The sequence below is a fragment of the Babylonia areolata genome, chromosome 14 (genome assembly GCF_041734735.1).
Source record: "Babylonia areolata isolate BAREFJ2019XMU chromosome 14, ASM4173473v1, whole genome shotgun sequence".
Taxonomy (NCBI): domain Eukaryota; kingdom Metazoa; phylum Mollusca; class Gastropoda; order Neogastropoda; family Buccinidae; genus Babylonia; species Babylonia areolata.
This window is the reverse complement of record NC_134889.1, coordinates 4,537,872-4,555,371: the sequence shown is the minus strand read 5'-3', so window position 1 is coordinate 4,555,371 and position 17,500 is coordinate 4,537,872. Positions and strand designations below refer to the sequence as shown.

The window sequence follows — 17,500 nt, the reverse complement described above, 5'->3', positions numbered from 1 at the left end:
GTCCCCCCCTCTCTCTGTGTCCCCCCCTCTCTCTGTGTCCCCCCCCCCTCTCTCTGTGTCCCCCCCCCTCTCTGTGTCCCCCCCCTCTCTGTGTCCCCCCCCTCTCTGTGTCCCCCCCTCTCTCTGTGTCCCCCCCCCTCTGTCCCCCCCTCTCTCTGTGTCCCCCCCCTCTCTCTGTGTCCCCCCCCTCTCTCTCTGTGTCCCCCCTCTCTCTTTGTCCCCCCTCTCTGTGTCTCCCCCCTCTCTCTCTGTCCCCCTCTCTCTCTGTGTCCCCCCCCTCTCTCTGTGTGTCCCCCCCTCTCTCTGTGTCCCCCCTTCTCTCTGTGTCCCCCCCTCTCTGTGTCCCCCCCTCTCTGTATCCCCCCCTCTCTGTGTCCCCCCCTCTCTGTGTCCCCCCCCTCTCTGTGTGTCCCCCTCTCTCTGTCCCCCCCTCTCTGTGTCCCCCCCCTCTCTGTGTCCCCCCCTCTCTCTGTGTCTCCCCCCTCTCTCTGTGTCCCCCCTCTCTCTCTGTGTCCCCCCTCTCTCTTTGTCCCCCCCTCTCTGTGTCTCCCCCCTCTCTCTGTTTCCCCCCCTCTCTCTGTGTCCCCCCTCTGTGTCCCCCCCTCTCTCTGTGTCCCCCCCTCTCCCTCAGTCAGTGGCCCTGTCCTGCCTTCCTCTCTCTCTGTCCAGTGGCCCTGTCCCCCTCCCTCCCTCCGTCCCTCTGTCCCCCTCCCTCCCCCCCTCCCTCCCCCTGTCCCTCCCCCTCCCTCCCTCTGTCTCCCTCTCTCCCTCCCTCCCTCCCTCCCTCCCTCTGTCCCCCTCCCTCTCTCCCTCCCTCCCTCCCTCCCTCTCTCTGTCCCCCCCCCTCCCTCCCTCTGTCCCCCTCCCTCTCTCTGTCCCCCTCCCCCCTCCCTCTCTCTGTCCCCCTCCCCCTCCCTCCCTCTGTCCCTCTCCCTCCCATCCTCTGTGTAGTGATGGTGATGATGATGATGATGATGATGATGATGATGATGGTAACGGTGTGGATGTGCTGTATGTGATGAAGATGACGACCATCATGTTGGCTATGATGACGATGCGAATTTTCTGTGTGATAACGATGATAACGATGATGATAATGACAACATCAACAGCGACGACGATGATGCGAGTGTCGTGTGCGGCATCATGATGGTGATGACGACGACAACGATATGACTGAGCTGTGTGTGACGACGACGATGATGAGGATGATGATGATGAGGAGGAGGATGACGTGAGTGTAGTGAGGATTACGATGATGATGCTGTGAGTGCTGTGTCCGTGATGACGATAATGACGATGATGATGATGATGATCCTAGTGACGATGTGAGCGTGTTTGTGTTCTAACCACGACGACGACGATGATGCTGATGACGACGTGAGTGACCATTGTTCTAACTGCAGCGAGGACGATGCGAATGCTCAGCGTGTGATGACGATGACTGGCGATGACAGCATCGACGATGAATGACGTCAGTGAGTGATGCCTGATGATGCTGTGGTGTTCTTCAGACACGGGCGGGGCTGTGTGTGAGCTGGGACAGCCTCTGATGGACTCCCTCACCCAGCAGCCCCTCAGCTGTTTGTCCCAGGCGGACTGTGGGGCGGGCTACCACTGTCGGAACAGCCGCTGTTGCATCAAGCGGACCGGTAGGCTGTTTGTTGACTTACACTCCATCTCGCTTCTCTACGATCGGCTTCGGATCCACTATGTTTACGCATACCCAGATTCAAACACTCGACTGTTCGCCGCCGTTCTTTCTCTCTCTCTGGACCTTTGTAATTGGAATGAACTTCCTCTTTTCGCTTCGTCAGGTCTCCGCACTCAGCTCTTTTAAAGCCTGAACCGGACTATAAATGGCGGGCGATTTGAATCAAGCCAGTTTCTCACCAGAGTCTGACACTGTGACGTCGGTGAAGGTTTATTCAAAATAAAAGCCTAATAAAGCTACGGTTTGGCTTCATTTATGGCAGAGAGCGAGATTTGCCTAGCAGCTTCCAATCTAGACCTGAATTGACTTTGGAAAGTACAAAATGTGTCAGCTACACGTAATACAAAATTTGAATGCAGAGAAAAGGGGCGGAGCTAGAGCCGTTTGTGTTTGCGCTAGACGTGTCTGTCAGATAAAAATAGCACCAGCACGTGGTACTGTCCGGTGAGAATTGGAAAGCATGCAGACAGCCCCTCGACGTTGGCAACCGTAAACGACCACATTGTGTGGCAGGAGTACACGGATATCTTTCTCCGCTAACAGTGAGTCGGTCTTTGTTTTGCTTTCACCTCCCACATGTTTACATTTCTACCGGACACGTGCTCGCGCTTTTTATAGATAAACTCCGCCCCTTTCCCTTTTATGGATAGGCTCTAGTGCGCATGCGCAACCGAAACCTTGCTCTCGGGAGTTAAGACTTGGCCTTGAAGCCCACCTCTTCACAAGATAGCCTCCCTTCCCTGCCTCTACCTTGTCTTCAGTTTCTTCTTCAGTTTTAGAGTTAGGCATGCGTGTGAATGACTGGTGCGAAAGCGCTTTGATTTGTCTCTGCACAAGATTCAGCGCTATATAAATACCATTTATTATTATTATTATTATTATTGTTGTTGTTGTTGTTGTTGTTGTTGTTGTTTTCAGCATTTTTTACTCATGTGTTTGCTTAATTTTTAATCCATTTTTATTGTTGTGCATTTTAGTACTTTACTGTGTCAAGAGAGGTTTTGTTGTTTTTACGTCTTTATATTTTTAGTGCGTTTGTTATTTTCAGCAAGAACTGGCAGGACATATCTATAAGTGCTTAAAAGTTTGCAGTCCATAACTATGTCTTGTGGAAGATCTTGCATGCGCTGACGCAACTTAATTGCTTTTATGTGTATCTTTTATGTGTGTTTGTTGTGTTTTAGTTGTTTTTTTTAGTGTCCGTAATTCCTTTGATGGTTTTTATGAGACAAATAAATGAGTCCTGATGGGTTTTTTTTTTGTTTGTTTGGGTTTTTGTTGTTGTTGTTGCTTTTTTTGTGTGTTTTTCTCTGCCCTCATTTTTCCCACTTTTTTGTGGGGCTTCCATCTTCCTATTTTTTTTCCCCACATCTTTCTTTTTCTTCTTTCACAGATTCATATTTACCTTTCATGCACCACTTTCGCTCACACACCTTAAGTAATCACTTTTCTTTTCTTTTTTTTTACCCTATCGTCTGGCCTAGCAATTGCCCCAGTGTGTCTTGAGGCGTGCATTAAAAGTGATTTCGATGTCTGTGTACATTTGCCAGGGTTTTTTTTTTTTTTGATGTTCTAGCGTTCTGATGTATGCGTTGCGTTTTAAACATGTGTGACAAGTGATTACATCTGTCTGGGTATATTGATGAGTTGTTTGTTAGATATTGAAGCTTTTCTGTCATCCATCCTCTCTCTCTCTCTCTCTCTCTCTTTCTCCTCTTTCTTAACCTAATACATAACCAAAGAATGAAAGAAAAAGAAAGGGAAAAAAAATTGTCATCTGTATCACAGCGGTGGACCAACCCTATCTCCCCTTTTAATGTATACAGTTTCAGTTTCAGCTTCAGTAGCTCAAGGAGGCGTCACTGCGTTCGGACACATCCATATACGCTACACCACATCTGCCAAGCAGATGCCTGACCAGCAGCGTAACCCAACGCGCTTAGGCAGGCCCTGAGAAAAAAAAAAAGAAAAAAAGGGTGAATGAATAACAGATATATACATAAAAAAAACCCAAATTGCTACCACTACTAATAATATGTATAAGGTGCAAAAAACTTGATGAAGTCAACTATAAGCGTACATGAATAAATAAATAGATAAATGAATAATAATTATAATATCAAAAAAGTAGTAGTAATAATAATAATAATGTATACATTTTGTTTAAATGCCAGTGGTTCATGGTGACCTAGTGTGTGCATGTACATAACAGTGTATGTGGAGTTAGAAGTGGTAGGGCACATCCATTTCCATGAAGTGCTGAGTACCAAGGTCTTTCCTTCCCCCTCCCCCCCCCACACACACCCACCAACCCCTCCCCTGACCCCCTGACCCCCTTTTGCAGAGAGGATCTGTGAGCAGAGGGGGTTGGAAGGGCAGTGCGAGGGACGCCACACCCGCTACCGCTACGACCCTGACAGTCGGCAGTGCCTGCCCTTCACCTTCACCGGCTGCGGGGCCAACGACAACAACTTCCTCACCAAGGACGCCTGCTGCAACACCTGCGGACCTCAAGGTCAGTGTGGGGGGTGGGGGGTGGGGGTGGGGGTTTGTGAGTTGGCTGGTTTTTGACTCACTTGTGTAAACAAAGTGAGTCTATGTTTTAACCCGGTGTTCGGTTGTCTGTGTGTGTGTGTGTGTGTGTGTGTGTGTGTCTGTCCGTGGTAAACTTTAACATTGACATTTTCTCTGCAACTACTTTGTCAGTTGACACCAAATTTGGCATAAAAATAGGAAAAATTCAGTTCTTTCCAGTCATCTTGTTTAAAACAATATTGCGCCTCTGGGATGGGCACAAAAAAATAAAGAATGAAGCCTAATTATATGCAAACTGCATTTATTGTTATATTTATATTTTTTGTATTCTCTGAACCTGGCACTTTGATCTGATATTCTGACCCAACAGCTAGAGCAGTCATTATTATCATTTTTTGTTCAAACAGGAATTTCTTTTGCTAAGCATGGAAGTTTTATTTATTTTGCAAACGTTTTGGTGCAGATAGTAAAAAAGGGAAATTACTCTGTAATGCTAGGGGAGTTAATTTGCTTTAAACTGATCTTTCTCATCTTAAACATTACATTTTGAAATTATACTCAATCCATAAAAAGCTTGGATTTTTTTTTTTTTTAAGTGTATCACAAGTGAGTCTTGAAGGCCTTGCCTCTCTTGTTTTTGAACTTTATACTTTTGAGAGAAAACAAAACAAAACAAAAACAAAAACGCGCTGTACTGATGCTGTTCTTTGACGGAATGCCAGCGCATACTTTTTGAGAAAGCGCGCAACACAAATGCCATTCAGTTTGCATGTATGTATGTGTGTGTGTATGTATGTATATACGTTTGTATGTCTGTCTGTCTGTGTTGTTGTTGTTGTTGTTGTTTAATTGATCCGTTGTTATCGTTGTTGTTAATGGTGATAGTAGTTGTAGTATTTTGATGTAATTGCTGCATATTGTACCTGTGACATGTGTGGTATTGTTGTTATTTTATTATCATCATCATCAGTAGTATTTGTATTTGTATTTCTTTTTATCACAACAGATTTCTCTGTGTGAAATTCGGGCTGCTCTCCCCAGGGAGAGTGCATCGCTACACTACAGCGCCACCCCCTTTTTTTGTATTTTTTCCTGCGTGCAGTTTTATTTGTTTTTCCTATCAAAGTGGATTTTTTTTTCTTCAGAATTTTGCCAGGAACAACCCTTTTGTTGCCGTGGGTTCTTTTACGTGCTCTAAGTGCGTGCTGCACACGGGACCTCGGTTTATCGTCTCATCCGAATGACGAACGCCCAGACCACCACTCAAGGTCTAGTGGAGAGGGGGGTGGGGGGGTGGGGGGGGAGAGAAAATATCGGCGGCTGAGCCGTGATTCGAACCAGCGCGCTCAGATTTTCCTGTTTCCTCTAGGCCATCACTCCACATCTCTGCCCCCCCACCCCCCACCCCCTCTTTCTGCCCCCCCCTCCCTACTAGTAGTAGTTGTAGTAGTAGTAGTAGTAGTAGTGGTAGTGGTGGTAGTATTGATGTTATTTTTATGAAGAGGGCAAGGGGGAGAGAGACGTGAGGAACATGGTGGATGATGAGAGTTGGAGTGAGTACCTAGTTTCTGGGCCAACCGTGTTTTCTAAGTGTGTGTGTGTGTGTGTGTGTGTGTGTGCGCATGCCTGTGTGCATGTTGTTCGTTCGTTCTTTAGTTTAACTCACTCAGTACGGCCAGTCCTCTCTTCTCCTCTACACAGACCCCTCGGATGTCCAGTGGGTGTCTGAATGACCCAAACCTTTAGCTTCCGTCGTCAGAATTGTGGTATTCTTTGTCAACATTCACCTCTTCAGTATAAGAGCCTTCCGCTTGCAATATTTTGATGATGGTAATTGGGGTGAAACGCTGTTAACGTCGTCTCTTTCGCCGTTCGTATGGAGAGAGTTAAAGTCTTTTCACTGTAAGTGATATTAGACGAGGGTAGGAAAAAAAAATCGAGTGGGTGGAGGGTGGGGGGATTACTGTGTACGCATGCGAGTAAGTGAAAGTGTGTGTGTGTGTGTGTGTGTGTGTGTGTGTGTGTGTGTGTGTGTGTGTGTGTGTGTGTGTGTGTTACATATAGAAAATGATTGATTTAATTTATATATATATATATGTGTGTATGTGCATGTGTGCATGTATGTGTGTGTGCGTGTGTATGTGTATGTGTGCGTGTGTGTGTGTGTGTGTGTAACGTGTGTGTATGTGTGTGTAACGTGTGTATGTGTGTGTGTGTGTGTGTGTGTGTAACGTGTGTGTGTGTGTGTGTGTGTGTGTGTGTGTGTGCAGGGCGGTGTAAAGAAGGCACGTGCCCAGTGCCTCGCCCCGTGCTCAGCGTGTCCTGCGAACTCAGTTGCCTTGGAGACGGAGACTGTCCAGCCAATCAGATCTGCTGTAACACCTCCTGTGGCGGCTCTGCCTGTACCGTTCCCAAGTGTACGTGCAGCCCAGAAAAAAGACCTTGCAACTGGAATGAACTTCCTCTTTCGCTTCGTCAAGTCTCCACACTCAGCTCTTTCAAGTCTGGCCTTAAAAACCCACCTCTTCCCAAAATAGCCTCCCTCCCCTGCCTCTTCCTTGTCTTCAGTTTCTCCAGTTTTAGAGTTATGCATGCGTGTGAATGACTGGTGCGAAAGCGCTTTGATTTGTCTCTGCACAAGATTCAGCGCTATCTAAAATACCATTATTATTATCATTATTGTTGTTATTATTATGGAAGGAAGAGCAAAGTTGGGAAGAAGAAAGGAAGGAAGTTTCAGTTTTCGCTTTTTCAAGTTTCAGTTTCACTTTTTTTTAATGTTTCGGTTTCACTGACTCTCACGTTTCAGCTCCACTTTTTCAAGATTCAGTGTCACTATTTCAAGATTCAGTGTCACTATTTCAAGATTCAGTGTCACTATTTCAAGATTCAGTGTCACAATTTCAAGATTCAGTGTCACTTTTTCAAGACTCAGTGTCACTATTTCAAAATTCAGTGTCACTATTTCAAGATTCAGCGTCACTTTTTCAAGACTCAGTGTCACTATTTCAAGACTCAGTGTCACTTTTTCAAGATTCAGTGTCACTATTTCAAGATTCAGTGTCACTTTTTCAAGATTCAGTGTCACTATTTCAAGATTCAGTGTCACTATTTCAAGTGTCAGTGTCACTATTTCAAGTTCAAGTTTCACTTTTTCAAGTTACATTTTTCACTTGACCAAGGAGGAAGGTGGTGAAAGTGGTAAAGACGCTCGTCTGCCAATACAGAGAGTCTGTGAGGGTCTGGGTTCGAATCCCGCTCTCGCCCTGTTTTTTTCCGAACGTTTGTTTGGAAAATCAAACTGAGCATCTAGTCTTTCGGGTGTGACAATAAACCGAGGTCTCGTGTGCAGCACGTGCTGAAAAAGAACCCATGGCAACGAGAGTGTTGTTCTCTGGCAGAGCTGTGTAGAAGAAATCCACTTTGACGGGCGCAATGGCCAAGTGGTTTAAGCGTTGGACTTTCAATCTGAGGGTCCCGGGTTCGAATCACGGTAACGGCGCCTGGTGGGTAAAGGGTGGAGATTTTTCCGATCTCCCAGGTCAACATATGTGCAGACCTGCTAGTGCCTGAACCCCCTTCGTGTGTATATGCAAGCAGAAGATCAAATACGCACGTTAAAGATCCTGTAATCCATGTCAGTGTTCGCTGGGTTATGGAGACACGAAAATACCCAGCATGCATGAACCACGACAGAGTCATCGGCAAGTCGATGTTGGTCGTGTAACGGAAAGAAGAAGAAGAAGAAGACAGATACTCAGATATACACTCAAGTCCTGACTAAGCGCAATAGGTTATGCCTCTGGTCAGGCTGTAGCGAATATGGATTTGTCCGAACGCAGTGACGCCCCCTTGAGAAACTGAAACAATAACTTTTCAAGGAAGCGTCACTGCGTTTGAACAACTCTGTACATGCAGCACCACATCTACTAGGCAGATGCCTGACCAGCAGCATAACCCAACGTGCTAGCAAGTCAGGCATTGCGTGCAAGCATGTATATTTTGTGTACCTATTAGAATGGATTTCTTCTTCGTAAGTTTTGCCAGAGGACAACACTTATCTTGCCATGGGATGTTTTTCAGTGCGTAAGTGCGTGCTGCACACAGGACCTCGTTTATCGTATCACACAAGAACCACTGGACGCTCAGTTTAATTTTCCAGTAACGAGGTGGAGTGATGGCCTAGAGGTAACGCGTCCGCCTAGGAAGCGAGAGAATCTGAGCGCGCTGGTTCGAATCACGGCTCAGCCGCCGATATTTTCTCCCCTTCCACTGGACCTTGAGTGGTTGTTCTGGACGCTAGTCATTCGGATGAGACGATAAACCGAGGTCCCGCGCGCAGCATGCACTTAGCGCACGTAAAAGAACCCACGGCAACAAAGGGGTTCTTCCTGGCAAAATTCTGTGGAAAAATCCACTTCGATAGGAGTGTGTCACTCTCTTTCTCTCATTCTCTTTTTCTCTCTTTCTGTGTATACATATATATAATCTGTGTGCATGTGTGTGTGTGTGTGTGTGTGTGTGTGTGCGTGCGTGCGTGTGTGTATGTGTGTGTATGTCATGTTACTGTGTGTGTGTGTTGGGGGGGCGGGGGGGTTAGGTGGGGGGGAGTGTATCACTGTCTCTGTCTCAGTCTCTCTTTCTCTTTCTTTCTGTGTCTACATATATATAATCTGTGTGTGTGTGTGTGTTTGTGTGTGTGTGCGCGTGTGCGTGCCTGTGTGTATGTGTGCGTATGCCATGTTACTGTGTGAGTGTGGGGGGGGGGGGAGGGGGGTTAGAGGGGGAGGGGGGTGTATCACTGTCTCAGTCTCTCTCTCTCTCTTTCTCTTTCTTTCTCTGTGTAGTACATATATATAATCTGTGTGTGTGTGTTTGTGTGTGTGTGCGCGTGTGTGCCTGTGTGTATGTGTGTGTATGTGATGTTACTGTGTGTGGGGGGGGGGGGGAGGAGGGGGGGGGGGGGGTAGGGGGGGGGGGAGTGTATCACTGTCTCTGTCTCAGTCTCTCTTTCTCTTTCTCTTTCTTTCTGTGTGTACATATATATAATCTGTGTGTGTGTGTGTGTGTGTGTGTGTGTGTGTGTGTGTGTGTGTGTGTGCAGCGCCCACGGAAGCGAGCCACAGTTGCCGAGACGAGCTGATTGCCCATCACCGTCAGATGCTACACAGTACCAGTGACTGCTTCCTCAGATTCCGCCCCAGGTGACTGGCATCTGGACATCTGTCTGTCTGTCTGTGTGTCCGTCTGTCGGCTTGTCTGTAGTGTCTGTTTGCCAGTCTGTGTGGACGAATGTCCGTCTGTCCCCCGGGCTGCGTGTCCGTCTGTCTGTCTCTCTGTCTGCTTTCTTTCTACTGATCTGTCTGTCTGTCTGTCTCACACTCTCGTCATATCATTCTCAGTACAGGTGTGACGTGTCATGTCATGCTGTGTACAGGTGTGACAGTGACATGTCATATCATGCTGTGTATAGGTGTGACAGTGACGTGTCATATCATGCTGTGTACAGGTGTGACAGTGACGTGTCATATGCTGTGTACAGGTGTGACAGTGACGTGTCATGTCATGCTGTGTACAGGTGTGACAGTGACGTGTCATATGCTGTGTACAGGTGTGACAGTGACGTGTCATATCATGCTGTATACAGGTGTGACAGTGACGTGTCATATCATGCTGTGTACAGGTGTGACAGTGACGTGTCATATGCTGTGTACAGGTGTGACAGTGACGTGTCATATCATGCTGTGTACAGGTGTGACAGTGACATGTCATATCATGCTGTGTACAGGTGTGACACTGACGTGTCATATAATGTTGTGTACAGGTTGTGACAGTGACGTGTCATGTCATGCTGTGTACAGGTGTGACAGTGACGTGTCATATGATGTGTACAAGTGTGACAGTGACGTGTCATGTCATGCTGTGTACAGGTGTGACAGTGACATGTCATATCATGCTGTGTACAGGTGTGACAGTGACATGTCATGCTGTGTACAGGTGTGACAGTGACATGTCATATAATGCTGTGTACAGGTGTGACACTGACGTGTCATATTATGCTGTATACAGGTGTGACAGTGACATGTCATGTCATGCTGTGTACAGGTGTGACAGTGACATGTCATATCATGCTGTGTACAGGTGTGACAGTGACGTGTCATGTCATGCTGTGTACAGGTGTGACAGTGACATGTCATGCTGTGTACAGGTGTGACAGTGACATGTCATGCTGTGTACAGGTGTGACATGTCATGCTGTGTACAGGTGACAGTGACATGTCATGCTGTGTACAGGTGTGACAGTGACATGTCATGCTGTGTACAGGTGTGACAGTGACGTGTCATGTCATGCTGTGTACAGGTGTGACAGTGACGTGTCATGTCATGCTGTGTACAGGTGTGACAGTGGCGTGTCATGTCATGCTGTGTACAGGTGTGACAGTGGCGTGTCATGTCATGCTGTGTACAGGTGTGACAGTGACGTGTCATGTCATGCTGTGTACAGGTGTGATACTGACGTGTCATGTCATGCTGTGTACAGGTGTGACAGTGACATGTCATATCATGCTGTGTACAGGTGTGACAGTGTCATGTCATGCTGTGTACAGGTGTGACAGTGTCATGTCATGCTGTGTACAGGTGTGACAGTGACATGTCATGCTGTGTACAGGTGTGACATGTCATGCTGTGTACAGGTGTGACAGTGTCATGTCATGCTGTGTACAGGTGTGACAGTGTCATGTCATGCTGTGTACAGGTGTGACAGTGTCATGTCATGCTGTGTACAGGTGTGACAGTGACGTGTCATGTCATGCTGTGTACAGGTGTGACAGTGTCATGTCATGCTGTGTACAGGTGTGACAGTGACATGTCATATCATGCTGTGTACAGGTGTGACAGTGACATGTCATGCTGTGTACAGGTGTGACAGTGATGGCAACTGGCAGAAGGAGCAGTGCAGTGAGAAGTTGGGTGTCTGTTGGTGTGTTACGCCGCTGAAGGGTCACGTGGTGCCGGGCACGCGAGTCCGGGGGGTGGCCCCGTGTCAGTGGGGTCAGTGGTGTGGTCTGTCTGTCTGTCTGTCTGTCAGCCTGTCTGTCAGTCTGTCTGTCTGTGTGGATGTCTGCCAATCCTACGTACCTCTCTCTGTCTCTGTCACTCTCTCTCCCTGTCTCTGTCTGTCTGTCTTTTTGCCTGTCTGTCTGTCTCGCTCTCTCTCTCTCTCTGTGTCTCTGTCTGTCTGTCTGTCCGGCTTTCTGTCTGACTGTGTGTGAATGTCTGCCTGTTTACGTACCTCTGATCTCTCTCTCTCTCTCTCTCTCTCTCTCTCTCTCTCTCTCTCTGTCTCTATCTGTCTGTCTGTTTCTGTCTGTCTGTCTCTGTTTTTCTGTCTCTCTGTCTGTCTCTGTCCCTGTCTCTGTTTCTCTCTCTCTCTCTCTTGTCTGTCTCTTAGTGATTAAAAAAAAGAAAAGATTCTGACTAAAACGCTGATGATACGATAATGACGACGTCGATGCTGCTGATGACGACGACGATGATAATGATGACGACAATGACGACGATGATGATGATAATGGTGACGACGACGATTATGATGACGTGGACGATGATGATAATGATGACGACGACGATGATAATTGCAACGATGATGATGACGATAATGACGACGACAATGATGATAATGACGACGATGATAATGACGACGACGTTGATGATGATGACGACGACGATGTGAGTGTGGTGACGGCATTGATGAAAGGGGCGGTGGTTGGTGACGAAGACGACCATGATGACGACAAATATGATGATAATGTTGATAAAGACGACGAAAAAAATGGGTGAGAGTGATGACGTGTATTGTAGGTGGGTGGTGACGTGTGGCCTGTGGTGACGTGTGTGGCCTGTGGTGACGTGTGTGGCCTGTGGTGATGTGTGTGGCCTGTGGTGATGTGTGTGGCCTGTGGTGATGTGTGTGGTGACGTGTGTGGTGACGTGTGTGGCCTGTGGTGACGTGTGTGGTGTGTGGTGACGTGTGTGGCCTGTGGTGACGTGTGTGGCGTGTGCGGTGACGTGTGCGGCGTGTGGTGACGTGTGTCGCTTGTGGTGACGTGTGTGGCCTGTCGTGGCGTGTGTGGTGACGTGTGCGGCGTGTGGTGACGTGTGTGGTCTGTGGTGACGTGTGTGGTGACGTGTGTGGCCTGTGGTGACGTGTGCGGCGTGTAGTGACGTGTGTGGTGACGTGTGCAGCAGTGACGCCAGTGACGATCGAGAAGGCGGACAAGACAGGCAGCAGAGAGAACAGTCAGCTGGGAGAACAGTGTCAAGGTCGGTACCGCTGTCTGCCTGTCCGTCTGGCTGTTTGGCTGGCCCTCTCTCTCTCTCTCTCTCTGAAAAATAAAGATTCATTCATTCATTCTGTCTATCGGTCTGTCTCTCTCTCTTGGAAAAATAAAGATTCATTCATTCATTCTGTCTGTCTGTCTGTCTCTCTCTCTCTCTTGGAAAAATAAAGATTCATTCATTCATTCATTCATTCTCTCTCTCTCTCTCTTTGAAAAAATAAAGATTCATTCATTCATTCATTCATTCATTCATTCACTCTCTCCCTCTCCCTCTTTCTCTCTGTCTCTGTCTGTCTGTCTGTCTCCGTCTGTCTGTATGGCTAGCTAGCTGTCTCTCTGGCTGGCTGCCTGACTGGCTGGATAGGTGGGTGGATGAGTAGCTCTTCCACTCCCACCCCCACACCCCCCCTCTCCCTCTCACCCTCTCTCTTTCACACACACACACACACACACACACACACACACACACACATTCACATACACATACACACGCACGCACTGACTCATATAACTTCATTACCCCATGATGAACCATGGTTCAAACCCCAGCCTGACCACAAAACCGTCCACCACCACCCCCCCACGCCCCCCCTCCCCTACCCCCTACCGCCCATCCCCACCCCCACCCCCCCACCTCTTTGCAGTGTGTCCCGGAGGCGAGGAGGTGCAGTGCTGTAACGAAGACCTGTGCCTGCAAGTGTGCGCCGCTCACCCCGAGGCTGTGTGCCGTATCAACCCTTGTGGCAGCTGCAGAGTGCAGTTCTACAACGCCGACAACCAACCCGTCGACTGCAAGCAAGGTTGGTTGGTTGGTTCGTTTGATTGTATTGTGTTTGTATTTCTTCCAGTTATCACATCAGATTTCTCTGTGTGAAATTTCGGGCTGCTCACCCCAGGGAGAGCGCGTCGCTACGCTACAGCGCCACCCTTTTTTTTTTTTTGTATTTTTCCTGCGTGCAGTTTTATTTGTTTTTCCTATCGAAGTGGATTTTTCTACAGAATTTTGCCAGGAACAACCCTTTTGTTGCCGTGGGTTCTTTTACGTGCGCTAAATGTATGCTGGCTGCACACGGGACCTCGGTTTATCGCCTCATCCGAATGACTGATCGTTGTTTTTAGTTTAAACCATTCTTTTTTTTTTCTTTCTTTCTTTTTTCTTGCCCTATCATCTGCACCGTTTCAGTGGTATTACTCCCGTGCCGATCATTCGAAGTCCCCCCCCCCCCCCCATATACAGCCACACCCGGGTTTATCTGTCGTAGTCCCAGTGCCTGGCAGTCCACAGGTAAAACCATCGATGTGAGGTCGCCTGGAGGCCACACACCAGAGGAGACCCTGCACTGCTGCTGAGTCCTTTCGGTGGCGTTCGGTAGTGCTTGTTCTGATTCAAAGTACTTGGGACATCACCTACTGAGCCCGCCATGGACAACAGATTTAAACCAATCTTTATTTAGAAAAAAAAAGAGCAAAAAAACAAACAAACAAACAAACAAAAAAACCCAACATGTACACATGAACATCAGAGCAACAGGCTAACTGCTTATATCGAATGGTGTTATGTGTATAGTTTGTGTAATTGTTTTTTTTGATTGAATTCATTAAATCATGGCAATCATTCGCGAACGATGGAGACGTCAGTGACTCCGGAGATGAGAACGCGGCCACAAGGGCGGACGCACTAATTACAGAATCAGTGCGGGCGAACTATGGGCCAGTCAGTAGCAGATGATAGGTCTTTTCTGCTCTCGTTGTGGGATTGACACAGTTTTAGTTTCACTACAGTCAGAATCAGACATACTCAGACACACACACGCACGCACACACACACACACACACACACACACACACATATAGATATATATATTTATATGTGTGTGTGTGTGTGTGTGTGTGTGTGTGCATACATGAATGCAGTGTGTTTCTGTGTGAGCTGCCGATGTTTGTTTGGGGGGGGGTTTTCACGTAAAACGAATAATATCGTAACATAAACCCCACCAAAATGCACGTAACTGGAGAACACCGCGTTCTGTCACCAGGGGCGACAACCTGCCAGATCAAACGGCAGGAGGCGCTGCAGGCGCTTCACCAGGATGACATCATCGCCATGGCGGCCTTCAACCGTCGGAACAACGTGGACCCTGAGCTGAGGAGGCCAGCGGAGGGCCAGACACAGAAGCTGTTCACCGTCAGCGGTCAGTGATGTTTAGATGCGGAGCAGCCCAGTTTCGCTTGTTCCTGTTTCTACCTGTTCCCATTTCGCCTGTTTCGCGTTTCTACCTGTTCCCATTTCGCTCATTTCACGTTTCTACCTATTCCCATTTCGCACATTTCCCGTTTCTACCTAATCCAATTTCGCCCATTCTCGCTTCTACCTATTCTCATTTTCGTTCATTCCTGTTTCTACCTCTTCTCATTTTCGTCATTAATTTTCCGTTTCTACCTATTCCCATTTCGCTCATTCCTGTTTCTACCTATTCCCATTTCGCCCATTCTCGCTTCTACCTATTCTCATTTTCGTTCATTCCCATTTCTACCTATTCTCATTTTCGTCATTTCCGTTTCTACCTATTCCCATTTTGCTCATTCCTGTTTCTACCTAATCCCATTTTTCCTCATTCCTGTTTCTACCTATTCTCATTTTCGTCATTTCCGTTTCTACCTATTCCCATTTTCCCTCATTCCTGTTTCTACTTAATTGACAACAACAACAATACGTCAGCAAGAGCAACATCAACAGTGATGATAACGATGAAAGAATTGCAAGTAGGAACAATAATTCTGTTAAACATTACTGGATGATGATGATGATGATTGTGATGATGATGATGATGATGATGATGATGATGATGATGATGGTGGTGGTAGTGGTGGTGTTTTTTTTTATCAATACAAAGATTTATGCACCCGCATGTGCCTCGCATGTGTGTGTACCCACCCCCCGCCACCCCGCCCCTCCCCCCGGATCTGTCGATATGTAAATGTAACGCGCGCGCGCGCACGTGCCGTTTGACTGTCCCCAGGGGTGCCACAGAAGTGTCAGCTGATGCCAGACAGCGGGAACTGCCAGGCATACGCCCCTCTGTGGTTCTACAACGTGACGTCAGAGCGCTGCGAACGTTTCGTTTACGGGCTGTGCGGGGGCAACGACAACAGGTTTCCTACCGCCGACGACTGCTATCTGCAGTGTAGGTGTCTGTCTGTTTGTCTGGCTGGCTGGCTGGCTGGTTCGCTGTGTGTGTGTGTGTGTGTGTGTGTGTGTGTGTGTGTGTGTGTGTGTGTGTGTGTGTGTGCGGGCTTTGCGCGGGCAACTACTGCCGATGGTTGCTATCTGCAGTGTACGTGTCCGTTTGTCTCTGTCTGTCTGTCTGTTTGGCTGACTGGCTATCTGTCTCTTTGTCTGGTCGTCTTTTTGTCTTTCTGTCTGTCTGTCTGTCTGTCTGTTTACAGGCTGTGAGACAAAAAGGGTGACGGGCGCAATAGCCGAGTGGTTAAAGCGTTGGACTGTCAATCTGAGGGTCCCGGGTTCGAATCACGGTGATGGCGCCTGGTGGGTAAAGGGTGGAGATTTTTACGATCTCCCAGGTCAACATATGTGCAGACCTGCTAGTGCCTGAACCCCCTTCGTGTGTATATGCAAGCAGAAGATCAAATACGCACGTTAAAGATCCTGTAATCCATGTCAGCGTTCGGTGGGTTATGGAAACAAGAACATACCCAGCATGCACACCCCCGAAAACGGAGTATGGCTGCCTACATGGCGGGGTTAAAACGGTCATACACGTAAAAGCCCACTCGTGTGCATACGAGTGAACGTGGGAGTTGCAGGCCACGAACGCAGAAGAAGAAGAAGAAGAAGACAAAAAGGTTTCCTACCGCTAGTCACTGCTACGTCCAGTGTATGTCTGTCTGTCTGTCAGTCCGTATGTCTTTCTGGCTGGCTGTCCGCCTGTCTGTTTGTCTGTCTGTCCGTCCGACTGTCTGTCTGACCCCACAACCCTCTCTCTAGGATCTACGTCTTTTCAATGTCTTATTAATTTGTATGGCAAGATTCGTAATAATAATGTGTTTTCTTTTCTTGAAGACAGAAGCAAGAGTTGGGAATAATATAATCATATTTGTCTCGGGCAGTCTAACACAGCACAACATAAAACAAAGTAGACTTCATCTTCTTTTGGAGATCTACACAAAGGGGCATACAATATCGTTTACTCCACATGTCTTGTGGTGATAAGAAACTCTAGGGAGAGCTGGACACTACAAGGTATTCAGAGAAGAAGCCCCACTCAGTCAAGTGTTTCGGCCCTTAATTAACTCCTTACACTCTAAGGGGGCCAGGCCGCACCCAGGTCATGACTCCTGGATGCCGTCTGGGTTTTTTTCTTTCTGTTTTCCTGGTCCTCAGCAGGTTCGAGCCCGCGCCTCCAGGGTGGTCGCCACTTCAGGACTGAGTCACCTTTTTAACCAATGAGCTATCGTGCGCTTAGTTTGAGTTGGGAACTTTTTTTCTGCTGCTTCTGCCATTGCCTTGAGAGCCCGTGTCCTCTCTCTGCCAGAAATCGACAGCTGTTTCATGAGACTGTAGGCAGATGCGCCCACAAACCCTCTTGCGCCAATCTCTATGGCGAGGACTTTGGCTTGTGTCTTTTACTGTGCATTTTATTTCAGCGAAACGATACTCTGCTGAGGAACGTCGTATCAAACGGTTCATATGGTTCTGGTATGGATTCTTATATAGTGCCTAACCTCGGTCGGAGACCAAGCTCTGTTGGAAAGTCTCTCACTGTGTGGAACATGATTAACCCCATTTCTGTCATCTGGAGGGGGGAAAGAGAGTAAGAGAGGTTTGAACAAATCGGTTTTTTTGTTGTTGTTTTTTTACCCGGACTTTCTTGGGTCGACCACCGTTTTAT

General features: G+C 47.7%; 1 protein-coding gene across 1 annotated transcript in view; it reads left to right on the top strand.

Annotated features, from left to right (window-relative positions):
• Positions 1–17,500, top strand: part of LOC143289419 (uncharacterized) — a 200,720-nt gene that overhangs the window by 155,428 nt on the left and 27,792 nt on the right. Inside the window, exons 57-65 of the mRNA XM_076598381.1 lie at positions 1,515–1,652; positions 4,059–4,229; positions 6,520–6,666; positions 9,354–9,453; positions 11,171–11,301; positions 12,496–12,573; positions 13,235–13,390; positions 14,627–14,782; positions 15,611–15,775. Of these exons, the coding sequence (XP_076454496.1) occupies positions 1,515–1,652; positions 4,059–4,229; positions 6,520–6,666; positions 9,354–9,453; positions 11,171–11,301; positions 12,496–12,573; positions 13,235–13,390; positions 14,627–14,782; positions 15,611–15,775 (1,242 nt within the window). The remainder of the gene's footprint in view (positions 1–1,514; positions 1,653–4,058; positions 4,230–6,519; positions 6,667–9,353; positions 9,454–11,170; positions 11,302–12,495; positions 12,574–13,234; positions 13,391–14,626; positions 14,783–15,610; positions 15,776–17,500) is intronic.